The sequence below is a fragment of the Pimephales promelas genome, chromosome 7, assembly GCF_988280905.1.
Source record: "Pimephales promelas chromosome 7, fPimPro1.hap1.1, whole genome shotgun sequence".
In the NCBI taxonomy this organism is placed as follows: domain Eukaryota; kingdom Metazoa; phylum Chordata; class Actinopteri; order Cypriniformes; family Leuciscidae; genus Pimephales; species Pimephales promelas.
The window spans coordinates 17,762,782-17,790,332 of NC_142775.1; the positions used below are offsets into that span (position 1 = coordinate 17,762,782).

The 27,551-nt window shown below is 37.7% G+C and overlaps 3 protein-coding genes across 15 annotated transcripts in view; 1 reads left to right on the forward strand and 2 right to left on the reverse strand.

The window, feature by feature from the left end:
* Nucleotides 1-213: 213 nt before the first annotated feature.
* Nucleotides 214-15,689, reverse strand: nxpe3 (neurexophilin and PC-esterase domain family, member 3). Of its 5 annotated transcripts, none has more exons than XM_039677464.2 (7): nucleotides 15,295-15,689; nucleotides 14,838-14,875; nucleotides 11,778-11,936; nucleotides 10,158-10,927; nucleotides 9,921-9,991; nucleotides 3,869-4,069; nucleotides 214-3,221 (listed from the first exon to the last, which is right to left on the reverse strand). In XM_039677464.2, exons 3-7 carry the CDS (start codon nucleotides 11,868-11,870, stop codon nucleotides 2,656-2,658), a joined length of 1,701 nt encoding a protein of 566 aa, XP_039533398.2. In that variant the 5' UTR covers nucleotides 11,871-11,936; nucleotides 14,838-14,875; nucleotides 15,295-15,689; the 3' UTR covers nucleotides 214-2,655. The 5 variants fall into 5 exon arrangements, with proteins under 5 accessions (XP_039533398.2, XP_088989281.1, XP_039533399.2 ...); XM_089133155.1 differs by having other exon boundaries at nucleotides 14,838-14,878; XM_039677465.2 differs by lacking the exon at nucleotides 14,838-14,875.
* A 3,618-nt stretch (nucleotides 15,690-19,307) lies between these two features.
* On the reverse strand, nucleotides 19,308-22,381 carry mpc2b (mitochondrial pyruvate carrier 2b). The gene is made up of 5 exons (XM_039677940.2): nucleotides 22,040-22,381; nucleotides 20,828-20,868; nucleotides 20,529-20,613; nucleotides 20,347-20,458; nucleotides 19,308-19,737 (listed from the first exon to the last, which is right to left on the reverse strand). Exons 1-5 carry the CDS (start codon nucleotides 22,137-22,139, stop codon nucleotides 19,692-19,694), a joined length of 384 nt encoding a protein of 127 aa, XP_039533874.1. The 5' UTR covers nucleotides 22,140-22,381; the 3' UTR covers nucleotides 19,308-19,691.
* Nucleotides 22,382-24,481: 2,100 nt separating this feature from the next.
* Nucleotides 24,482-27,551, forward strand: part of dcaf6 (ddb1 and cul4 associated factor 6) — a 30,322-nt gene continuing 27,252 nt past the window's right edge. For 6 of the 9 annotated variants that reach the window (XM_039676836.2, XM_039676840.2, XM_039676842.2 and 3 more), the window contains exon 1: nucleotides 24,482-24,919. In XM_039676836.2, coding sequence (XP_039532770.2) covers nucleotides 24,832-24,919 — 88 coding nt within the window. In that variant the 5' untranslated portion in view covers nucleotides 24,482-24,831. The remainder of the gene's footprint in view (nucleotides 24,920-27,551) is intronic. The other 3 variants (XM_039676841.2, XM_039676843.2, XM_039676844.2) reach the window with 1 other exon arrangement.

Sequence of the window (27,551 nt, forward strand, 5' to 3'; positions counted from 1 at the left end):
GTAATATACCTTTTCACCGCTAGATTGGGGTAAAAATCACACAGTGTAGCTTTAAGAGCTTTAATACGTATTCAAAATAATTTTGTAAAATAATCTCTGATCTGATGACTTGTTCACCAGTGAGTCCTACATTTTTTTCCTCATTAGTGCGCTATTTTACTTATCACAATAGGGAAGAAAAGATTATAAGAACTTCTTTTTCATGCCGACATGTCATGTTACAGTAGGTCACACTTTAATAGTAGTCATTTTTTTCAGCTGTAAATAACATAAAAATGGAATGGGACAAATAAACACAAAAAGGGAAGTGTTAAATAAGGCACATTAACTGACTGTAAACAACTCTTCCAAAAAAAAATAATTCGGAATAATCATACTTGGATACATAAAACACAACAGACAGAAAACATGTCATAACTATCTACATTTTTGGATCATTCAGAAGTAAATGCAGATTAGGAGAAATATATTAATGTTTCTCAAAGGCATGACGGGCAAAATAAATATTAAAGCCAATGATTAAACTGAACAAAATGGTTAAAATGTACACTTAAATAGGGGTCAAAGTATAATTTTATTATACAGTAGTAGTCAACATTTGAATCAATGGATATTGGTCAAAATTCATGTGTAACTTTGATAGGTTTTGATCCACTTCAAATGTTGACTACTCTATCTCTGGATGACATTGGAAACCCATTGCCAGGCCGGCATGCTCTTCATACTTTGGAATTTGACACGGTCACGTGACGTATGGCATTTACGTCAGCTGGACAGACCGATTATGACCAGCTAATGCATCACAGTTTACCAAGGCACAACAACAAATGTTCTTGCACTCATAGTTTATAATACTCTTATATACCTTCTGTAATTATGTCAACTTATTTCCCTAAAATGTTATTTACAAACTGATTTATAAATACATATTCTGAATTACATTTTTATCCAACGGATTCTGCATAACCTCCGAATATTGCCATTAATAACCAAGAGGCAAAACACATGTTTTGGTTTTGTTTTTTTAGAAAATCAGACATGGGCTGCTGTAAAATGTTGTCATCACATAAAAATGAAGTCTATGATGTCTGAGGATCACAACCCGGTCAACAAGCTGTTGGTTATTTTAGGGTTAAAACAATGCTACCTCAAATTCTGCTTTAACTCCCCGGAATCACCCAAACGTGCTAAAAAGGTTTCATTATATTAATGAATCCTTAGCCATATCTCCCTGATACCTTATGCTAGAAACAAACTAAGCACACCTTTCAAAAGAGTGGAAGATAAGCCACTTTAAAGGTTCTCTGAGCGATCCTGGGTGTTTTTGACGTTCGGAATATTTTCAAACAAATCGGAGGCTAGCTAGACCCTCCCTCCGCCGCATCTCATCTCCTCCCCCTCCCTTCCGTGCTTCCTGAAATAATTGTGAACGTGCATAGTTCTAGCTAATTATATCCTTGTGTGGGTTTGGCGAACATAAAGCGTCAATTTAGAAGAAAAAAAAACTATTTAACGTTACCCACCTGTCCAGCAAAACCAGAGCAACCTGACGTCGGACTGGAAGCCCTTCTGCCGCCGGAGTTCTCGCCATCGTTCAAAAGCTTTGCTACCGATGTAAATTCGGAACTTCGCACGTTCTTTATCCGACTCCTTCTTCTTTTTAATTTGTTCTTCAGAACGACGTCTATTTGGTCGTGTGTCGGCCATTTTTCAAACTTCCCTCTGATGCTTCTATCTCCTTCACACACACACCCCCTTCATGTGCACGCGCACTAACCCTCCAGACCCACCCTCAAATACTTCTTGCCAGTGATTGGCTGGAACACTGTTTGTTAGGTTTCGTGGTCCGGGTGAGACATGATTGTTTTTGTTGCCGTTTGTGGAGCCTGTGGTGTCTACAGAGACCACGTTTTTTTTTTTTTTTTTTACAGTGTGTTTAGGGGACAGTCAGCTAGCCGATAGTGAGGAGACGTTTGATGTATGTGACAAAAAATGTTTTGGCCCCACATCGCTTAGAGAACCTTTAAGGGTAGTGGATTTAAACAAAAGCACAAGGGTTAACTCTTACATTCTAATTACATGTACAATCAAGGCATCAGATGAACGCTTACTCTCCACTCTTTTGAAAGGTGTGCTCAGTTTGTTTCTAGCATAAGGTATCAGGGAGATATGGCTTAGGATTCATTAATATAATGAAACCTTAGCATGTTAAAGTGATTCCGGGGAGTTGTTTTGACCCTAATTACATGTTTCCAGCGGCTTGTTGACCAGGTTGTACACCCGGACATCATAGATTTCATTTTTATGTGATGACAACCTTTTACAGCAGCCATTGTCTGCTAAACCCACTTTGCCTGGCTATAAAGTATAAAGGACTACATTAACGGTTTGCTTTTATATTTCTGAACAATAAAATCTTTATGAACATTTGCAAGCCCGAACAGATGAATAAATAGCAAACGGGCTCTCACCAGTTCCTCAAGATTGCCCACAAATGTTATCCACGAGGCAACGCTCCGCCATACAGTGCAACTGCACCTCGGGTGACCCAAGTTCAATTCCCAGCGCTGATCCGGTTCCCCTCTCTAAAGGAGACTAGAAATTCCACTTAAAATATATATTCCTCAAATACTGCTAGAGCGGTTTAGCCTTGCATTAGCCATGCCTTCTCTTTCTCCTTACTGGGCAGATGTGGGAAAGGACAAAGTTCAGCATGTTTGATATAATGTCAGGAGGAGGGTGTAGCTGATGAGGGTGGTGGTGGGCCAGTGTCATCTCCCAGGCGTCCACCAGCTGGACATTCAGACCTTTAAACATGGCTCGCAGCACTGCGTCAAGCTGTTGAGAGTACCAGTCGCTGTTGAACATGCTGGACTCAGGGTCCAGCTTCTGGAGATTGGCTGTGCGAATCAGAACCAAAGTCGATGGTTCTCGGCTCAGCAGCCGGATCACCGCCCTGCGGATGTGGCGCAGGCGCCGTATGTAAACCTGCACTGGGAAAGTGCTGAAATGTGACCAGATGCTAATCACGACCACCGTGTCCGAGCCCCCTCGTAAGCCGTCCAGCTCATTTGAGATATAGCGCATCTCAGCCGAGAACACGGATGTGAAGCGGATCGGCGGCCCGTGGCAGCGGTATCTCAACAGTGTGTTGTGGTTGCTGTCGACTGCCATGTACGGGCCAACATTCTTCGGGCTATGAAAGTTGAACTCTTTAAGCTCTATAATGTTGAGGAAAAAAAGGGGGTGAGATGTAGATATGAATCTGGAAAAGACAAAAGATTGCTGTCCATCCAAACAGAAGAATTTTAGGATGAGGATACATGGAAAAACTCACCACAGACAACAAACCACTCTCTACTTCAGTTGTCTCAGGAAACATTTACACTGTTGTTTTTAATGGAACCTATTCAATATGACTATTTTTTTAAATGTACAGTATAGGCAACCCAAACTCACAGCGCTTGCAAAGATGACGCTTGTGTGGAGTAGAATGTATAGCTCTCTGAGACATTTAAAACACTGCATTATGAGCCGCTTACACGTAAAGGCACACAGTATTTTAAGCACTAAATCTATGAGCTCTTGTTTTTTTGCTCAAAACACCTGGATCAATCCTCACAGACCCCGCCCCCACTTTGAAAAATGAGATCTGATGAATGAAATGAAATCAGATCCACACAAATGACCTATTTTGTATCCAAAACGTAAATTTTCTGCATAAAGGTGTGTAAAAATTTGCATCACTGACAGCCAATAATATTTGTGTGCTCTGGTTTGTTGACATTGGGTTGGCTCAAGAACATTTGAAGATGTGATCAAAACCACAAAAATCAATTTTAAAAAGACTTCCAAAAATATTACAGACCTGGAACATGGGCAATGAGATACTCGTACAACTGTCGCACAGTGGAGTCTCCATACATGTACACCATTTTCCCTCTAAGACACTGGGTTATGGCAGAGGAGCTATTGAACTGACGCATGACGACACCAGTCAACGGCTTCCACGATCCCTGGTAGTAGTAACCGGAAGGAGTGAATTTACGGTGCTTCCCTTTGGTTCGTACTGGAAGGAAACGGAAATATTAAGGTTTAATAAAGAAAAGAAAGAAGTGACAATGAGGAAATGTTGATTTATTCCTAACTGAGTAGAAGACATTTTCGAATAAAAAATGAAGATGAGAACTTGGTTAATTATGCTGTCAAGTCCTTGGATGTAACTTAACTCCCTATTTTGTGGTAGGGTATACTGTATTGGTGCTTTTCCACTGCATGGTACGGTATGGCTTTAAATGGTACCTGGGGTCTCATTTATAAAGTGTGCGTACGCACAAAATGGGGCTGGAAACGTGCTTACGCCAGTTTCCACACAAAGGTTGTGATCTATAAAAAACAAACTTGACGGGAGAATGTGCGCACCTTTAAGCAAACTTTGAGCCGTGTGTACGCACATTCTGGAGACAAAGGGAATTGGCGACACCAATGGTGAGCTGGAGTTAAATGTCTTTTTGGTCACTTTTAGACCGAAAATCTAAAGAAAAGTATAGCCAATAGGCTACAGAAAGATAATAGAGTACAAATATAATTTCACTCACCAAGCCTATCACTTTAAGCCAATATCCATCCTTTCTTAAGTGTCCGCGCCAGCAAGCGCGTTGAGCCGTTTAGTGAAACTGACGCCACAGATAGCCTATAATCTAACAGCAGATGAAGTAAAACCGAAAATCGTCATGAGTCCTCATAAATACAGTGCATGTTCTCAATAACAGTTTATACGAACAGTTTATAAATCTGAATATTTTTTTGACGTACGCCATTTTTGGCTTTCGGGCGCACGTACACTTTTAGTAAGGATCCTGCGCACAGTTTTATAAATGAGACCCCTGGGGCCTCATGTATAAAACTTTGCGTAGATTTCATCCTTAAAGTGTGCGTACGCACATAAGGCAGAATTTGCGTACGCACAAAAGTTTTCAGATTTATAAAACCGTTCGTACGCCAGAACCTGCGCAGAATTCACTTTATAAATCCCAGTCAACGGGAGATTGTGCGCACGTGCGTCTCCTCCCCGAAATAACCAAATATGGAGATTACAACGCCTAGTTTAAATATGCATATCCTCATCTGCATATCATTTGCTTATGATTATTCATCCACGTGATACCAAGTTTAACGGAAATGCGGATGTGCCGTCACATTATTACAAACATTTTTTTAGTAGCCTATATCCTTGCCTTGTTTTTGAATGAATAAATCAAATAGTGTTAAATACATTTCAGATAAAGTTTCTCAATCTTTTCCAATGGCCAAATAGTATTTTTAATTGATTTATATTTTAATAGAAAGAGATAGACATGGTTGTGCATTATTTGCACGAAACAGTTTTCTCAGACAATCTCTAGTTAAAACATTAAAACACAGCATGCCAGAAGAAAAGTGTTCAAAAGCAATGCATCCACAACAAATAGGTCTATTTCTATTTATTGAATATATATATATATATATATATATATATATTCAATAAATAGAAATAGACCTATTTCTATAACAAATAGGTCTATTTCTATTTATTGAATATATATATATATATATATATATATTCAATAAATAGAAATAGACCTATTTGTTGTGGATGCATTGCTTTTGAACACTTTTCTTCTGGCATGATTTGGACTCATAATGATGATTTACGGTTTTACTCCATCTGCTGTTAGATTATAGGCTATATGTGCGTCAGTTTCACTAAACGGCCCAACGCGCGTGCTGGCACGGTCATTTAAGAAGGGGTGGATGTTTGCTTCAAGTGATGATAGGTTTGTGAAATTATATTTGTATTATCTTTCTGTAGATGTATAATTTTCTTTAGATTCTCTGTCTAATAGTGAGCAAAAAGACATTTGACTCCAGCTCACCATCGTTGTCGCCAAAACCCATATTCTTCTAAAAGAGTGCGTACGCACAGTCAAGAGCATCCTTACGGTGCGCACTTATTTACGCCAAGTTTATTTTTTATAAATCCCGATGTGCGCGTGGAAAAATGCGTACGCATATTTCTATGCCCATTTTGTGCGTACGCAACGTTTATACACGAGGCCCCTGGTCTGTTGTGGTTCTGATACTAAAATGTGACGTGAGAACACTGCAGATCACTGATTGGTCAGACAGATAGAATCGTCACTATCGGCGTCATTGTATTTGCAACACAAGACACTAAAACCCGCTAGATTTCAATAGCAAGTAGACAACAGCCAACGATGTAGCACCTTGTAGCACTTTGTTTTTAAAGTACTTGCTTGAAAAAAAAAAGAATATGAAAATTTGAAAAAAAAGAAATGGCTTAATCGTGGTCAGTGGACGAGGTTTAGACGTTCCTCTCGTTGGTTGCGCAACTATAACCATCAGTCCCACCCACTTTGAAGCAGTACTAACTACAGTGGAAAAGCACTGTTAGGCTATTCCACATGGCTGTGTTCTGTGATTAACTTGTAAAATGAGCCTATTTCCAAAAAAAGTGGAGTATCCCTTTAAATCGAGTTGAACCTGTGATTAACCTACCAAGTTAATCACAGGTTCAACTCGATTTAAAGGGATACTCCACTTTTTTTTTTGGGGAAATAGGCTCCTTTTACAACTCCCCCAGAGTTAAACTGTTGAGTTTTTTGAATCCATTCAGCCGATCTCCGGTTCTGGCAGTATCACTTTTAGCATAGCTTAGCATACATCATTGAAGTGCACAAGACCATTTGCTTTTCTCAAAAAAAAAAAGACCAAAGTGTTTTGAATTTTTTCCTATTTAAAACTTGACTCCTCTACATGTCAAAGAGTCAAACTAGAAGAGTCAAATCTTGACTCTTCTAGTTACATCGTGCATTAAAACCGACGGAAAATGTAAAGTTGCGATTTTCTAGGCTCATATGGCTAGGAACTATACTCTCATTCCTGCGTAATAATCGGGAAACTTCACTGTCGTACCACCTTATGCAGCAGGCGTAATGTTATGACGCAGCGCCTGAAAAAAGTGCCCAGCTTCCAACGTGACCGGGACTAAGTTTGTGTAGTCATCGTGCCTGCTGCACTCATGGTACGACAGTGAAGTTTCCCGATTATTACGCAGGAATGAGAGTATAGTTCCTAGCCATATGAGCTTAGAAAATCGCAACTTTACATTTTCCGTCAGTCTAAGTGCACGATGTAACAACAGAAGAGTCAAGTTTTAAACAGGAAAAATATCGAAACACTTTGGTAATTTTTTTGGGGAGAAATGCTAATGGTCTTGTGCACTTCACATGATGTATGCTAAGCTATGCTAAAAGTGATACTGCCAGAACCGGAGATCGGCTGAATGGATTAAAAAAACTCAACAGTTTAACTCTGGGGGAGTTGTAAAATGAGCCTTGTAAGGATTTTGGCCAGGCGGATCAAACCCACCCCCAGGGGTTTTCTGAAACACACACACGCACACACAAACCTTTCACTTCCCCCACACATCGGAATGTGTGGAATGTTTTTGAACAAAGAGAAGGACTTTTGGTGTTTAAAAACATTCAACAAAATGTTTTCAATGGTTTTTATGTATATGTGTCTTCCCCATGTCACAGTGAAATAACTTTGTTTGGTCACAGTTTAAATAGGAATTAAAAATACCTTCGTCATGCATTTGAAACATAAGTGTATATTCCTTTGATATAACATAATGTTCCTTGATATCTCTAGAATGCTTATTGAATGAAACACTCGAATATGCATAGAGATGTAAAGTAAAGTGTATTTTTAATTCGTTTTACTGCCAATGAAGATCAAATTGTTATTATAGAACCCTCATCGAACACACCCCCTTCCACGAGAAGCGCGCGCTGAGGAACAAAGGACAATAAACTAAGGGTGCTTCTCATTTCTTATTTGTGCATCCTCGTTTCCTTTCCTTGCTTCCTTTCCTTGCGTCTCAGCTCCACCCCCTGTAGGACGCGAGGGAAGGAAGCGAGGAAAGGAAAGGAGGACAGAGGAATCGAATAAAAGCTTTTTTATATACATTGGAGTACTTGATCACTCGAGCGTCACTCCACAGTGTCATCAGCAGCGCTAAAAGGATCTGCCCTTATGATGTTGAAGTTTGGTTATTTAATAAATTCATAATAAATAATAATAAAGATAGGCTATACTGTTGAAATATTTGAGATTTGTGGTTTATATAAACTGCAAAAGTAAAGTATAAATTACAATGATTGTGACCGATGTGAAGGGGGAGGAGAATTGACACGTGCGTCACGTTTAGTCAGCATAACAGTTCCGCGTAGGATGCACTTGTGTATCCTCGCTTATGACTCCTCAGGAAGCCTCCTCACTCCTCGATCCTCGACTCCTCACGGTGCAATTAGAGAATTGAGATGTCCTTCAAGATGGCTGAGCTCGATCGGTTTCCGGGTCATAGGAGGGAGGACGGAGGAGCGAGGAGACGAGGAGGGATATTGAGAAGCACCCTAAGTTCCCGCGGGCTACGACCATCTCCCCGATTGGCTCAAGCCAACAGGAAATGGATTGATTCCGCCAAGGGGATAAAAGGAGTGCACAGGCTCCGCCTCATCCCTTCTTCGTCTGACCCCCTCAGAGAAACATGTAATGCTTTTGTAGATCTCCTCACGGAGATCTGATCCGACCATGGATCTTTTCTTTTGTTCGTCTATAAGTCTCGTCTTTCCTTCAAATGGACTACAAAGTTCGTCTCACAGGAAAGGAAGTGGACTTTGCCGAACTATTTCCTCGGGTAACGTCACCTCAAAGACTTTCAGCCTTTCAAACACTCGCGCTAAATGCCGACGAACGCCACGTGACTCCCCACGGAACAAAGCAGCCATGAACGAGCCGGGATGGGCCGCGCAAACACGTGACGCACGCGCGCAGGACAGGCGCGCCTCCAGCCGACACGTGGCCCGAACGGCCGAGCAAGGAGGAGCCCGACTCACACAGACCAAATATGCCCTGCAAGTATACCTTCTTTTAGAGCTTCTAAGAAGCATTAAGAAAGTGTTTTCGTGGTGTTCAGAAAGGTTAACTGACTGTTTTGATGAACGTAACTCTCTCTCTCACAACTCACTCTCTCTGTCTCATTCTCTCTCTCTCTCTCCAACTCACTTAACTTGCGCGTATCCATTGTCTAAACGCTCTGCGTCGTCTTAGTTTGTGTTTTAATGTTTGTAAATACATGTATCATTGTAACGTAGTAAATGCTTAAGTAGTAACTTTATTAAATACAAAATATGCTTACCTTGACTGATTGTCTTGCTCATAATACGGGTCAATGAAATGTCAATTTAAAGCTGCACGCTTTACAGAACTATAAATACCTAAGAGGGTGTTTGGTTATAGAGCAGGGAAGGCAGATTCTAGTGGCCACAGAATTTGTTTTCACAAGCTATATAACTTATTGAGCTAATTGATTTTGCCTATCTTGTAAAACGTGGTCCTTGCAATCAATAACAATTAATTTGTGGTTGATTGCGGGGATGCACATGTATGCATATGGGTAAAATTAATAAATTAATATGTAAGACCGGTCTGATCCAAATCTGTATGAATAATTATTAATTATCAATTATTAATTATGATATGCAAATCCCCCCCTGATCAGAACCGACCCAGAGTCTTTACAGCCTATTTCCAAAAAAAGTGGAGTATCCCTTTAATGTGCTGCTATACAGAACCCTAACAAGGAACCATACTGCCAAAGACAATACTGAATCCACAACCAAAAAAAAAAATTTGTTTAGTTTATTGCCAGAGTGGTCCTTACTAACCTGTTTATTCAAATAAATGCAGACTTACTGAGTACAAAAATACTTTTTTTTCAAAATATGTTTAAAAAATCTGACTGAAAGAACTTTTGAACGGTAGTGTATATGATATTTCATGTGAAACATTACCTTCAGAAGCAGGCAGAACAGTCACATTGTCCACCCCTGCAGAATGTATTGGGATTTTGATATTTACTCCACTGGATCAAAACAAAATTAAAGTGTCATTCATGAAGAATGCAGGAAAAAAGTGTTCTTTTATCATTAAATTGAAGTGTTTATATATATATATCAGCATTCTCAGCACATTAAAAATTGGCATAGGCCAGCCAAAAACAAAATTGCTGTAGTTAACTTCTCACTCACCTGTGGAAGAACTGTGACTCATAAACAGTGAGAAGGTGTTTCTTATACCCCCCTTTTGAGTGGTTGATCCGTGTATCACAGTCTAACATCTTGGGCTTATAACAGAACCAGGGTTCTCCGGTCTGTGGGTCTGTGTAGTTGCAAAGCGGCCGCTGTTTGAGTGGCAGACACAAATTACACAAAGTGGTCTCAGAGAGGTACCCTGAGCGGAAGAGGCTCTTGAAGAACACTCGGTCCGATTGCTCCTCTCTCAGTCGCCTGAGGATCACCACGGCCTCGCTGGAGTGAATCATGGTCAGTTCCACCTGCACAACGCCTGCCCAAAGCAGTGGGAAATATACAGTGTAGTTTCCATTGTTGTGGTCTTTTACCCGCCCCGCCACACCTGCCGCCAGCTCCGGTGTGTGAAGTCGTGCTACTAGGAAGTCTCCTCCGTGTTTTTTGGGCTGGCCCAAAAAGTTTTGCAGCTGTACCTTCACTGCAAGCTGCCCACCAACCTGCAGCTCTCCAGTGTTTTGAATAGTATAATAGCTCTGAGCAGGATCGCTACTTTGACGCAACGGCAGTCCTAGTATGGATGGCTCTGGCCAGGCGATGGATTTGAGAAGATATCTCTCCTCCCTGGCTTCCTCTGCGGAGGACTCCTGACCAAGGTGGGCACAGAATGAGTAGTTGAACTCCACGGGGAGAAGAAATTCAGAGGTTTTCAAGACTGACTGGATACTGTTTTGAAGTTGATAGAAGGTGGATGCTGTCTGGCAGTTCCAGCTCTGCAGGAGATAAAATCACAGAAGCTTCAATGTGATGTTTAAAGGGTTAGTATTTTCGATGCTTCAAAACATTCTAACTAACCCACTGATGTCATATGGACTACTTTGAGGATGTCTTCATTTCCTTTCTGGACAAGGACAGTATACTGTGTATACATTTTCAATGGAGGGACAGAAAGCTCTCAGAGGTCTTGCGGGCTTGGAACAACATGAGGGCGAGTCATTAATCACATGATTTTCATTTTTAAATGAACGAACACTTTAAATACAGAAAAGCAAGGGAAAGTATTTGAGAGTTTAGACTGAGCATGTATTAGAGAAAACCCGCTTTTTACCCTGCCTTTAAAAGTAATGGGGACCTTATTTTAACAGTAATGGTTCTGCATAAACAAAACTGTAACTTGGCAGTAAGTGAATGATCTATTTATACTTCACTGCTGTGTACTAAATTGTCTTTCCGTAAATCCTGTTGTGTGACCACAAAGAGCTAAATTGTAGCATTATCTTATTCTAGGACCTAGGTAGTTAGCTAGCAGATAAAACAGTTTTGGACAAAGAAAGGAAATTTGAACTACTATGTCATCACACCGCAAAATAAGCTGGATAGTTACTAATGTGTTGTTCAGTAACTAGACAAATATTTGAGCTAGATTTAGCCCCCAACAACTTTTATTTTTAAATCCTGAGCCAGTTGCATAAACATAGCCAATATGGTAAGATTGAGTTCTAGTATGACCCACTAGCAGTTAGTCAGGGGCAGTCAGTCTTATTTTTCAGAATCAGATTATGTACTTGTTGTACTTACAAACCATTATAACAAACTAAAACACAAGATGAGGCTTCTACTCACCTCCAACGAGGCGATGTTCCACAGCAGGAAAAGAAGTCCTGACAGTGCCAGCAGAGTAAAGACCGGAATATATTTGGGATGGTATTTCCCCATGATTTTCTCTCTCTGTCATTCTTCTGTCCGACACTACAGTGGGTCATGGCTGGCCATTACTGCATTCTTAGCAAATAGGACAAACCAAAATAGCATGAGCAGCAGAGATTGGCAGAAGACGACACCCCTTTTTCTTAAAAGCTAACATATGGAAACTAAAGATAGTTTTCCACACAGACCCGAGGAATCTTTACTTGAAAAATGCATTTTTAACTCCAAACGCAATAGAATTAAAGGTTTAATATCTACAATGTATAAAACCACAATTGACAACTTACTGGCTTATGCCAGATATACAAACAAAACAAGGTGGGAATCTGATCTTGGGTGTATTTACACAGCGGGGAATTGGACAAAAGATTATTGGAATTGGCACAAACAAACATTGGTGTCTAGTAACACTCACAAATTCAATTCAATATTTACCATAGAACATATTTTACGCCATATTAGGAAATGACATCTCTGATCAATGTCAAAGATGCACCATCTCTGTCTGAACTCTCGTCCGCATGCTATGGAGTTGTACCCGTTTGAAGCCATACTGGACTCACATCATCGCAGTAAGCTGGACAGGCTCTGGATGCCGACCCCAGGATTTGGTTACTGGGGGATGTAACCTTACTGAAGGTGAACTCAAACATGAAGCTTTTTGTGTTACTAGCAGCAACGACTGCCAAGAAGTGTATAGTGAAGGATTGGAAGACTGAAAAAGACTGTTTTTTTTTTTTTTATATAAGCCGTTTTTGAGTTTTGTACACAGCAACAATTTTAAGTCAAATGTCTTAAACTATTATTTAGTTGTGTATAAGAGCAGCTTTGTATGTTACTAATTATTCAGAATATGCATATGTCCACAAGCATTATTTTTGTATGAGAGCTGCTGGTAGCCTACATAATTCTATTTTTGTAAGAAAGCTGTTTGTGATTTTGCTAAAGCAAAAGGGTTTTTTTTTGTCTGAAGGATTATATTGCTCATTGGACATAACAGGAGAATTTTATGTTATAGAGATTCAGAGTATGCTGAAGTTTTTATTCATTCACTACACGTATGCTGCTAGTAAAGGCACACATTTCTTTTCCTGTTTTGTTTTTTGTAACGTTGGGACATATGCTGGCAAATGTAACCTTATAGTTGACGTGCCAAATCACATCTATTTGTTTTATTAATAAAATGAATATGGAGTAAATTCTGTATGGGTCATTATAAATACTTTGCTTTAAAAGAACCAAGTAGTCACACACACAAAAGATGCATCGATAATCCATTTAGCATTGCAGCCATCTAAATGTAATCGAATTGTGTGGTGCCTAGAGATGGTGGTGCCAAAAACAGAACTAGAGTAGACAGTAAAATAAATGAGAATGGAAAAGAAAGAAAGAGGGCATTACTTAAATTAAAAGAAATGTAAACAGTAATTAAGGTAAAAGGTTTGCAGGTCGTGCAAATTGTTCATGTTCTCTGTGCTTTTGGGTTAAGAGAAGATGAAATTGTAATCAAGTAACGTTTTAACTTGTGTAAGAATTGTGCAATAAGTGGATTGTGATTGTCAAAACATTTGGTAAGTTTAGTGACAACATGTTACAATGTTTACATGGTACAATGACTAGTAAGCAAATGTTTTTATTATTGTATATATACGATTTTTTATTCAAATAAATTCTTATGATTTGATTCCGATCTTGATTTAATATCAATTCATTTGGATATTAGGTACAGTAGAAACATGTTAATTTTTCTCAAGAAAAAAAAAATCTTACAGTCTGATCTATTTTTAGCAATAGTTATTTCAGACAGTTATGAATAAATATAAATAAATCAAAACTGATTCTGAACTACTTCAAAATTGTCTAGTAAAGCACAGGAACAATATCTGCAGGCTACATGCTAATGTTTTATTTACTTATTAATAGCATCAGAAAAAAAAAATTCCACAGTAAGGTTTGAGTCTGAAACACCGAATATCAAAACAACTTTATATTTTGGTGCATGAGCGGATGCTGGTTAGATGCCGCGGATGTTAAAACACACGTAGAATGACGTAAAGATTGAGAATTCATGTAACTGCATAATCTCGAGGCTGGATTTAATTTTGTTGAACAGGTTACATTATCTGTAGTGTTCTCTGTACCTATTGTCCTGTGTATTGTTCAGAATAAAGTAAAATAATAATAATAATAATCTCGAGGCTGTGAATGAATGTAGCATCATTAACTCACCTATCTTTACTGCACTGAAGCTCCAGTCCTGACGTGCTGCTGATGCTGCCTGCTTTGTTACATCCATTACGAACCCAACATCATGACCAACAGTCAATCAAAAATGTACGAAATAACCGAGTCACTGAAGCCGATTAGATCAGAGGACAGCCAGCAGTGCCTGCGCATTGAGAGGCGAGACTCGAGAAGCGTTTGCTAACACTCAAAATGCACGCGTCGAAATAATCGTTTCCGCATGTAACGTTAAACACACACAAAACAAAAAACAGGGAACAGATAATGGTCATATGATTTCGTGTGGTCCCATATTGCGCTTCAATAGGTAGCGTTAATAATGAGAAATCATTTTACATTTTTTACGCTGCATCAAAGGACGTTTAATGTTTTACTTCCATCCACTGAGGTAGAAGCATGTGTCGACTGCATACGTCATTGAAGGTGCCTACTCAAACTTCCCGGTTTGATTGGGCTGCAATCCGAATGTGACAAATTTGCAATTTAATCCCAAATTGTTTTTTTTTTTTTGTTTTTTTTTTTTCGGAATTGTGCATGAGCCAATCCACAGATGAACTGTTGATGGGATTTATTTTTGTTTTACTTTACTGACCAAGACAAAAAACAATAAAAGTTTTGTTTGGTAATTATAAATAATGTTTCAATGAAAAAAAAAAAAAACTTTAGTAATGATAATGTTATTGTTCTGCAGGTTCTGCACATAGGTTCTGCACTGCAGTGAGGAACACTTGCCTCTATAGATGCCTCTGATTGGTCGAATGCGCTGACGTCTTCTTGATGACATTATTAGTAGGCGCCATTGCGCAAATCCAGTTTTTTTTCCCATAGAACAGAAAAGTACAGGGGATACATCAAGCACAAAAATAAATAAAATAAATAATAATAACAAATAACATACAGTCGGCAAGCAACGTATCATTGGGGGGCATGGTCGGTGTGGGGGAAAGCACCCCGACCATCGTAGGCCTATATTTGAATGACAAAAATGTAATTTCGAGTCATTGACGCCTGCCGACCGGCAACGGTAGCCCTTATTTAATTAAAAACTGTCAGTGACCCAACCAAATGGCCGGGGGTGTTGTTTCCAGGCTATTATCTAGCAGCTAGTTGAATCTCCAAGACCGGTAAACAGCCTATAACTCTTATCAACTTGCGAGTTACTATAAGTAGATAAAACCTTGTAACTTACCAATTGTACGAATGCTTTACTCCAAACTATTAATCATTTTGTAAAACGGTGATCAGTAGTAGGCTAGTAGCTACGAAGTTGCCGAGGGACTTTCCTGACAGTTATCCGAATTCTCACAGACTGCAGTCTGTATTGAGCTGATACCTTCAGCTGATAACACTAATGTGAAAGAGACATCCCTTATGAAAAACAACTATAGGAATTTTAGGACAAAATATTATAGCAACGTTAATCCTATAGAGCATTTCACAAGATGTAAACAACACTGGTCCAGAAGCACTTCCTGTTTCAGTTTTTTAACACTACATAAAAGCTGGGATAAAATACAACCAACAGAACATTTAAAACTGAATCAAAAAGTTAAACAAACATCTTTAAGATGTTTTCTTTAGATGTGAAATAAAGAAAACAGTTACAAACTGAAACAGGAAGTGTTTCTGGACCAGTGTTGTTTACATCTTGTGAAATGAAATACTATAGAATTTTGGGACAGAGGACAGAACATCACATTTATGCTTATAAGTATAATTATCCACTACAGTACAGTACAGTACTGTGGGATTGAATGAGTGCATTCAGTAACGTCCAGCACAACAAATGTCTGTATCCTCGGGCTGAGTTTTATTTATAGGCTATAACCACGGGCATTAAAACTAGCGATTAATATAGTGTATTGTATTAAAAATTGTATATGTAACTGCAGATGTAAGCTAGACATTGTTTTACTATGTGGATGTAGATCACAAAATATGCATTTCCATTGCATTTCTCATTTTCATTCCACTGAGCACAAAGCAATGCAGGTACCACACGGGGTACAGTCACAAAAAGATATAAGTACTCCATAATTTTACTTTTTATGTGAAACAGCAAACATTTCAAAGAGTAATTTGAAATGAAATGGACAACCTGTATTGTGGGATGTATGGGTCAATATCACCATTCAACCCTCACAAATTTTGATTTTAATTTACCATTCGCTTTATGTCATGTCATAATAGTAGACACTCAAATACTATATTATCTGAGCTCCCACAATTATAATTTTTTTTTTTCAAATTATGGGCCATTTTTTAGAGCATAAAGCATGTGTCTACCCTGTCATGGACATATACATGACTGTTGTTTTCATTGCATTATTAAGAACACCAAGCACAATGGATTATATAGGTTTGATTAAATTATTATTTAAATATTATTTAAAAATACCAAGATGACAGGGTGGACGAGCCCACGACAGGGTGGACAAGCACACGACGGGGTGGACACATAAAGCAGAACACAAAAAGCATGGCGACAATGCTGCAGGTTGGCCGTGGCATTTAAACTATGGCACTAATGCTGCGTACGTCCTCCTGGGAAGTTCGTAGGTGGGAAGTCGTGTTTACGTGTTTAATTTCGTCGGAGCAAAATGGCGGTGTACCTTCTTTTAATGAATTACGCGAAAATACAGCAAGGTTTCTTAACTCTGCTAATAAAAAAAATGTAGAACAAAGAATGCGCATCAGGTGTGTTTTTCTTTTTATGTTTTTATTATGAAGCCAATCTAAACTCTATCATTGGGTATAACTTTTATATTACATTGATATCATATTTTGTGCAGAGAGCTTGCTTTATAAATGAAAAAGCCTTACAATGTCAATGAGTAAACATTGAAATTCAATTAAAATTTACCGTCAACAGACGTTGAATGAACGTTTCTCACACGCCCCCAACTCGTACAGATCGTGGCTTAAAGAAAATCCCGAGTTCCCCACTGGTATTTACGACATTGTGGTGGCGTTCAAGTGAGGTGCCGAAAGTGTGCCAAGAAAACATTTCCACACCATTCCACCACCACCACCAGCCTGCACAGTGGTAACAAGACATCCATGTTCTCATTCTTTTCACGAATTCTGACTTTACCATCTGAATGAAGGGGGAGATTCCACAATACGACAGGGTGGACAAACATTTAAAGGGTTAGTTCACCCAAAAATGAAACTTAAGTCATTAATTACTCACCCCCATGCTGTACCAACCCCGTAATACCTTCTTTCATCTTCGGAACACAAATAATTATATTTTTGATTGAATCTGATAGATCGGTCCTGACTGCCTGGGACTGGCTCTTGACGGCCCATAAAGTCATTAAAGAAAAGGTTTAAATATTCCATGGGCCTACAGCGGCTCAATTATAAGTTTATCAAGCGACGAGACTACTTTTTGTGCGAAAAAAACATAAATAACGACTTTATTCCACTATTCCATTACTTCCTTATGGGCGCATGCGCGAGAACTGAGACGAGGACGTTCTCATTCGTCTACTTCTTGTTACCGGCTGCTCACCGCTTAGGAGTTTTACCGCCACCTACCGTATAAAATGATGATCCATATATAAGGCGCTCCGGATTATAAGGAACACTGTCGTTTTTTGAGAAGATTACAGGCTTTTAAGTGCACCTTATAGTGCGGAAAATACGCAAATTGAAAAGCGTATGTACAGCGCGCATCTTCCTCTGCTTGTAAACAGAAAGTTTTGCGCTTCCAGCTATATCAGCACATCATCTTATACGCTTATAATTGAGCCGCTGTAGGCACATGGGCTATTTAAACCTTTTCTTTAATGAATTTATGGGCCGTCAAGAGCCAGTCCCTTAGGCAGTCTATGTAGGACTGATCTAGCTCTCAGATTCAATCAAAAATATAATTATTTGTGTTCCAAAGATGAACGGAGGTCTTACGGGGTTGGTACAGCATGGGGGTGAGTAATTAATGACTTAATTTTCATTTTTGGGTGAACTTACCCTTTAAGGGACATGGACAAACTCTTCTTTTTTATTAAATAAAATTATTGTTTTTATTATAAACTGATCAATACACTAAATTTGAGTAATATCTTATTAAACAAAATATTAATAGGAAAAAAAATAAATAAATAAAAAAAACAAATAAGATTGGACTATTTTACTCTCATTCAAATTTGACGAGCAGTGCCTGGGACATAGCAAAATAAATACATCCTCTTATACAAAACTATAGAAAATCTTGAAAATGTATCTAAAGAGCCAAATAATGCTACTGCTATGAATAAAAAAACTTATATAACACACCCTTTCATAGTCATTTGTATGTTAAGGTATAATGGAAAATCAGTTATTTATGTTCAGGACACCAAAAGGCACCCTACAGTGATATTGACCCGTATATGCTTGGGTTGTTTGCTGCATATTCTGGCAAAATTTAGTAGCATCTTGTATTTCAAGTTCAAGTCAAGCATACACAAAATGTGGATAATATGAGCAGAATTTATGAGTAGTATGATATTCTGATACTCCTTTTTTTGTTGCAAATAAAGAGTTTAGGAGCCATTTATATATTCACCTTTTTTGGATAGTTTAATATTGCTATTATTTATACTAACCACTTGGTGGGAGTGTTGCACTGGTTGTGACACGTCATTGGGAATTGGGTATATTTACAGGTGTGGCAATTAATAGGTGTGGATGGTGAGGAACACAAGGTTCTTACCATAGCCGTGAGCACTCAATATCAACAGCACTTTATTATTTAGCACTGGGTGAAGTACCATTTTAATGTAAATTATTCCTTTTCATACTTTTATAATAAACGGGAACACCACCCAAAGAGAGCAAAGTTTTGGACTCTGCATTCTCTGCTACGCGTTGAGAAAACCATGCCATCTATGCCGAGGCCTATAGGATAGCCTCAACACAAAAGAGTAACTTAAAAAGTAAATATTTTTTTTATAATGCCAGACAGGTGAATAACTAAAGAGATTAATGCACATATGAACATTTAACAGCACACTAGATTGTAAGAGCAAGACACTTTTAGTAAATCTGACTTTAATGTTACCTTATTTTGATGTGAATTAAAACATTCCAATATTAAAATACAGTTCAGTTTATATTTCGTAATGTATGGGTTTTAACAAATTATTTCAAGTTACCAATATGACTGGAATTTTAAAAAAAATAATAAATATTTCCTAAGAAATACAAATAATGAAATGACTTTTCTAAAATTTATTTGGAGACATTCAGTTAACAGAATGACAGAGGCTGAGTGAAGAAAATTACTCAAGAAGAACTCAAGTGCATTGGATTAGATGCATTCAAACACAAGCATTTTAAAGAATGCACAGTTATACTAATATGAATATGTAACATTTTGTGCGTTTTTTTAACAACCGCAATAATTGTTGCTATAGGTACTAATGGCACGGGAAAATGACCTGAACCTGAACTTTAAAAAAAAAAATCAGATGATCACCGTTCAGGAAGAAAGTGTCTGGAGGCTCTACTGGATGACTGATGATGGAGAGGAAGTTTCTGGGGTACCAGTTAAGGAGAGTCCCTTTCGGTCCTCTGGGTGCACTTTACACGGCACTACTATCAAGCCTGTGCTTCTTTTTCCTTTGCCTTCAGTTCCCTGTTATGCCTGTGGGGATTAAAGAGCACATACATTGAAAATCCCCCACACTTAGTCACACACCTACATTGCGAAATATGCTGGAAGACCCTGTCTGCTTTATTGCTACAAATGAATGTATGTGATAACCAAAAAATATGCTTTGAGTTCACAGCTGATAAAATGTGAGAAGAGTTTTAGAAAAGAATGTTGTAAAGACACCACAACAACAAAGCATCCCATTTAATTTAAAGTGTTTAGGTGGGGGGAAAAAAAGTACACCTCAAGGGAGGAAAAATGATATAAACCCCTTTACATTACCATTTTGACCCATTTTAGGTATGGTCAGACATTAGGTTTTGGTATTTGGCAGGTATTAGACCGTACAGTTGATTCCTTTTAGAAGCTTTTTTATCATATACATCTAGATAGTTGATGTTTAAGTTTCCTTCTGTTGATCTGTCAGAGCCACCGACTGATCCAGAACTGGTTCACATGTTGCTGTTGTGAATGACATGACTTCAGATGACTACTATGCAAGACAGTCTAAAATAGTTGAAAAATAGTCTTAAATCCCATTTATGTGATTTTACATTGCACACTCCTGAACATGTTCTATATGTGAATGAATGTACTCACTGCCATATTCTGTAGAGCTGTGATCCTCCTGCACCTCCAACAAAGAAGTTTACAGCAAATAGATTCCAGTTCTTGGGTATAATAACCAGGGAATACCTGGACCAAATAAGACCTGAAAAACGGAGTGAACGAGTTCAACTTCTAAATGTGCCATTTTTTTTTTAAAGAGTTGTGATATATACCTGTGGCTGTCAGCACAGCAGATTGGGAGGTACTGAGCTTTTCTGCTGGACGTGCCATGTCTGCTAAGCCAGCTAAGACCAGACCCTATGTGAGATCACAAATAAATGAGAAATAAAAAGAAGAAAAAAATTATATTCTATATATATACACACACACACACACACACACACACACACACACACACACACACACACACACACACACATATATATATATATATACAGACACACACACACACACAAAGAACATTCAGACACTGATACACACACAAAGAACATTCAGAAATTAAATATCTTACCCATTTAAACATCGGTGCCCAGAAAAACACAGTCTTTGGACCTAAACAAAGAGCAAATCAATGAATCAATCCAGTTAAACTCATGGTTCACAGGTAAAATGTTCACAAAAAATGTGTTTTAACATACAAAACAAAACGAACCAATACTTGATCTTTACATACTGGCACTTTTTTCTTCATTACCCATTATCCTTCCAAAACATAAAGGTAAATGTAAACACTAGATGTTTTTTTTATTTTATTTATTTACATGACAGGAAAGTGTGTGGAGGATTGGGATCAGGACACAGACTCGAACCTGCATCCCTCTGTGTTGTGAACTTTAATTGATTTTCAATAAGAAATACAATGTACAATGGCTGATGATACAATTATGGGCTATTATCTGTTAACACTTAATATTTATTTGAACAATCAATCAGTGAGACTAAAATGAATTAATAATCAGCTTACATTGGAGTTTGTGCCATCAGTGATCTACTTATTACAATTACGGTTTGTTTCAGAACATTGAGAAAACAATCTGCATAAAAAAGTAATATCATTTAATAAAAAAATAAGTGATCTCTAGCACTTAATATGACCTCTGGCAAAATTGAAGCTAAGGTCAAAATCTGCTGTGTTTATATGCCAACACAGTTGTTTTGTTTAATCTCTGTTTTGTTTAAACTCTGTTTATCAACACGCATGCAATTTGATCTCTTTTTTTTCTACCACCAAAAACTAATAGAACTAAACACACTGAATCTCTTAAAAGAAATCATGTGAGGTCATTTTAGCAGAAAATATATTGATTGATACAGTAACGGATAAATTGCTGAGAATAATATCTGTCTGTAAAGGGCAATTTGCACAAATAGTGTAATTGAAAATGCCAAAAACACTCATACAAACATAACAAAAATCCAGAAAAGAGTCAACAAAATACAGTATTATACAGTGCCTATAATTTAACACCTTCCTAATATAATCAACATTTTCTATATCTAAGAATATATTATTTTCTAAGCTACATCTTCATCAAATATATTTATTTTAAATATCGGAGTTACTGTTCTTTGACCAAAAGACAAAATACCTGCTCAGGTAGCAGTCTCTACGGCTGCACCCTCATTTGGCACACATCAGTGTATGCCGCCAGGCCCCATTTCAAGAGGTTAACTGGATCAGTGTCAGTGACATTAAAGGTCACACTAACAGCATTTGTGTTACCTGCGGGGTGGTTATAAACAGGTCTCAATTTAGCCGGCAGGATATGCTCGATCTTGCCCAGGAGTCTGTGGTAAGAAGCTCTCAGCCCACCCATAGCCATGATGACTTCTAAACAAGCTAAATGCTATCACTGCACGCACTATCACTAATACAGCTCAGGACGTGCAGGACACTCGAATGCTATTGAACCGGGGTGTTTCCAAAAGGCAAGAGCCCGCAGACAAGGAAACGGGATCTTTGGACGAGCATAAAGTACAAAGTCTACTTTACTGTCCTACTCTCGACCTTGCTAATGCAGTTTACTGGTGTGTTGCCGTTGTTAAGTGTCAGTGAGGACGCGTCGCAAAGCTAATTGCGTCATGACGCACTGTGGTATAGGATTGGTTGACATCAGTTGGCATGGTCAAGCCTCTTTGTGTGATTGGCTGGGAGGCGTTCGTACTCGCTCAAAAGGCGGGACCTTTGAGAAATGAGTGTTTTAATAATAAGGAAGTGGACTATTTAGCAAAGCAGGCGCTGAATGTATCCATAGACAGTAAAAGAATGTATCACATATAGAAATTATTTTTTCCACTAAATACAGAAGTTAAGGTTAAAATGAGAACAGCTATAAAAGGGGAATGGCTAGAAATTTCAAAAATGGAGGAAAGAGGAAGACAAGATATTATTTAAAATCAAGTAGGGATGGGTTGAAAGGGAGTTTTGGTTCGCCCTGGGCACAAGGGTGTGACACGGCTCTGAATCATCGTAGTTAATGTGGACCAGCAGAAACTTTAGAGAATGTACTAATATTGTACTGCTTATTAAAACGAAAGGGTATTTCTGTTGGAAGAATGCGAAATCATACACTTAAAACACTGCAGCATAATGGGCTGAATAATCATAGAATAATACATTAATGAGATACTTAAGAAAGGTGTCTGTTTAATACGTTTCGGAAGGTAACATTTGATTTTTCAATGATTCAAACACACCTAAGAAGACCAAGGTTAACAATATAATTATTCCAAATAGCCAGAAAGTCGTCAAAGATGTTTAAAATATAAATATCCCAAGAAATTGAATGTGAAATAGGCCTACTGGGAGTGGAAATTAAAATTTTCCATGCAATTCATAAAAAAAGAAGGAAAGAATCCCTCGAGGGGATTCAGTAGGCCTATCCTTTGTAGTGAAGAGGGTAGCCGTCTTTGGAAATTAATTTAACAAACATTTATTGATTAATTGGTTGGGTTGATTTGTTTTGTTTAATATAGTACAGTGCATGGAAATATATTGCATTGCATTGCATTTGTAATTGCATGACGTGTTTTTTGTCTATTAAGCATCGAAATTAGTTTCCTTTTATTTTAAACTCCTTTTTCCAAAAAGTGTGATTTAATATGAAGAGTTCAGATGCAAAAGCCTCTAAATGCCATTTGAAATTTTCTTCTTTAATGATGATTTTTATCAAACTTGTATATTTAAGTTCAGTAATTTCACTTAAATAACAATTAATAGGTAATTATCATTGCCATTTAAGTGAAATCACTTAACTTAAATATACAAGCTTGATAAAAATGATCATTCTATAAGAAAATTTCAAATGGCACTTAGAGGCTTTTGCATCTGAACTCTTCATATGTCAATATTTTCTTCCAGGCTATTGTAGCGTTTTTAAATCCTGTTTTCTTGTTTGTGTATTGTTTTGTTTTTAAGAAAAAAAAATGCTATTACTTTTCTCAATGTTTTTATGTAGGCTACCCAGATAGCACAAGGCTGTTTGATGTCCTATTTACATCTGGAAGACGTGTTTTTAAGAGTGTTTGCTCATCTGCAAGACGTCTATGACGTTTCCTTCTAAACGTCTATTTGACATCTGCAGGAAACGTCCTATAGACGTCTTGCAGATGAGCAAACACTCTTAAAAATATGTCTTCCAGATAGGACATCAAATACCCGTGTGCTATATTTGATGTCCTATCCTATTTACATCTGGAAGACGAATTTTTAAGAGTGTTTGCTCATCTGCAAGACGTCTATAAGACGTTTCCTGTCAGATGTCAAATAGATGTTTATAAGATGTCAATTTAACATGCATTCTAAATCATTACATAGAGACATCTTCTCAACGTCTATTTGACATCTGACAGGAAACGTCATATAGACGTCTTGCAGATGAGCAAACACTCTTAAAAATACGTCTACATTCAATATTCACCTTACTCTTTTTATAAAAAAACAAACAAACAAATAAACAAACAAACAAACAATAAAGACAGTGCCTACTATGGTGAGTTACAGATTTAGAACTAACAGATTTATCCAATTTTTTAAAATATATATTTTAGTGTATACAAATACCTATAGACAAAATTTACCAGATTTATCGTCAGCGATTCGGCGTACCTACTGCGCACACTTGACGCTCTCGAGAGCGAGCCGCTCATTACAGTCAACACACTGCGCCTCTCTCCCTTCATTGGCTTTGAGCTCGAGATGGATTTGACGTACCAGAGCAGCAGAGGCTAAAGCGGATAGCCAAACAAGAAGCCCAATATTTTACTAACGTTACACCTTAAAGCAATCATGGACGTAGTGTCGGAAACGGATCGCCGCGGGGGTGTCGATATCGAGGAGTAATATTCTCTCATTCATCCAGTATCAGTTGTCGATGAACTTATAAGACCGACTAGTAAGCTTTGTGCAGGGAAACAATAATAATCAAACGACACGGAAGGAAGACAAACACAGAGAAAAGCGTCTGCTCCCCCCTTTCATCCATGCATGTCTCAACGTTAGAGGTTTAAAACAACATGTCCTGCTCTGGCAACCTCATTTGGGATGTAAGAAAACGCACCATTGGATGCACAGATCCATTTGCGGTCAGGACAAAATATTTAGGTAAGAAACTACGAGCAGTATGTAACGTAATGACACATAAAAATTAGACTTGTTTACGAAGACCTTTTTAGGTGACAGCTGTCATTTGAGCTTGCACACAGGACAGGGACTGGTTAAAGATCGTCTGACCTGTTACTCTGATGCTGATCTGTTTTCAGAACGGTGTTACCGGTTACATTTTGGTTAAGAATAATAATAATAAATAAATAAATAAATAAATGAAATGTCAAACTGATTGGTCTGGAAAGAGCTCTGACTTTGATTTTTCTGATTTAAGAGGAAGTAGCTTATTGTATTTTGGCTACAATTTTCGTTTTCCTTTTTAATTTTACCAATTTAAATTATACATGTCTCACAAGTGCATATTATATCAAAAATGAAATAGACCCCACAGGAAATGTTGTTATTATTTTTTGTTGTATTTTTGGTATCAATGAGTCCTTTGCTTCAAAAGGTTGTTTATGTTCCAAAACAAGAAAACAATTATGCATATTATGATTGTTTTTATAAATAAAATGGAAGCATAAGAAGATGGATCTATCTGTTAGGAAACATGAGATGTTAATAGGTTTCTGTTTTTACTTTTTATACATGCAAATTTGTGTCATTAATGTTAGTCTTTATGCTATTAAAGGGATTTATAGTGTGAAGAGATTGTAATAATCCATTAAAACATGCAAAACACAACACTGCCACTGATTGTTTTTTTTTTTGTTTGTTTTTTTGATCTGATATGTTTTTAATAACTTTTAAACAGAATTTTTTTTCTTTTTTTTTACATTGTCAAACTTGTTCCACAAAATTTCACTTGTTAGTCATTGACTAACAAGCGCTTTTGATTTTTGACACAAAACATCTATTGTTGTTTTGGTTTTCAGGTACAGATATATTTTATTTATTGCCATAGTTTAGCTCTTATTTATTTTTTGATGGAGAATCTCTCTGTTACCAAATCAGGATTGAAAAATGTTTCCAAAAAGTTCATAGTTCACACAAAAAATTTTATTTTGTCATTTACTCATCCTTTCATTATTGTTATTTTCTTTTGTAAAGCACAAATAAATCATGGATTGGCCATGTTGTACTTTTCCATTAAATGAAAGTGAAGGTACAGAAGCTCTTAAGATGACAAAACAACAACAACAACAACAACAACAACATAAAAAGTACCACAAACCCAGTCCATGATATGATGTTTGGACTAGTCTTATAAAGCCATATTATCGCCTTTGTGTAAGGGTTAGGGTTTGAAACAGATCACTTAATTTATAATAGAGACATCCATTTTCTGTAAATCTGCTTTGAAACAATATTGTGACTTTCACTTCATAGTTTCATTTCACAATCATATTTTGATTCAGTATTAGCCTACCCTGTCACTGTGCCTCCATAAACTGAATACTTATATAGGAATAAATAGGAATTGTGCTCATGGCTTGACAGTGAAGAGAATCTGACATTTTCTGACCTCTAAAAGTCATTTTCACTCAAATCAGGCAAAACAATATTTTACTTCACTGGTGAATAATAAAATTGTGTTGTGAGACAGCCCTCTCTGCAACATTACACTTGAGTTAGAGACCTGAGAGAAGTGTCAGTCAGTCTTGGCAGACTTCAAACCACGCTTTTGTTATAGAATCCACCTGATCTGACCCAAATATGTATTTTAAACAAGACCAGTTCAGCTCATTTCTTCTCTGTACCCTAAAAATTGGATGCTTAATTCTGTTTGGTTAATGACTTGCTCCAATATGTTCAGTGTTTTGTGCCTGTGAGCTGTTTTGCTCTGGATCTCACATTCAGATATAGTGATGATAGCATATCATTCAGAGTGTGCCAAATTTAGCTCGGCTCTTGTTCATATTATGAAACCTGCCAGCGCGGACTGTTAGAAACAAAGATCAGCCAAAAATACAACAGAGTATCTGTTTTATGCAATTGTGAATGGAGTGAGAGTAGATTTACATCCCTACTAATGTTCTCAAATTCTAGTCTACAAATCCCAACCCAGTCCAAAATGCTGAGATGTTGCGTTTTATAATTGAATGCCAGCTTTTGCTTTATTTTGCCATGTGAGGCCTGCCAGTATAGAGGTTGTACTATCAATGCATAGAGCAATGTCATCTCAGACTGTTGCTCTTCTCCAGGCTTGCACCATTGAAAATGGTTGGCCTAAGTTTGCCCCTTGCTATTTGTAGCTCCTTATTACACAGGCTGAAAATACAGCCATGGAAAGATCTGTCATTTACCAACCACATGCAGTTATCTGCATGTCAGGAATAAAAAAAAAAAAATTCTTAATGGAAGAAGTGCCAGGTGTGGCTTGCTATTGTCTTTGCAACTCCAGTATTTGCATGTCAAATAAATCTGAGGTATTTATAATAGATTAGACCAACAAAAACAAAACAACATCCTCAAACCTGAAATTACCACATCAGTGTATGACAGGATGTTTTCTGTCTTCGGACAGCAACTCAGGAAATACAGGAGCTAACGTAATAGCGTTTTGGCATTTTTCCAAAGCAGTGAAGATATATCAGCAGCCATTAACAATCATTCCAGCCTCCTCAGGCACATAATATAGTTTTATGCACACTGGAGCTTTGATTTACAACATAAATGCGCCTTTCAA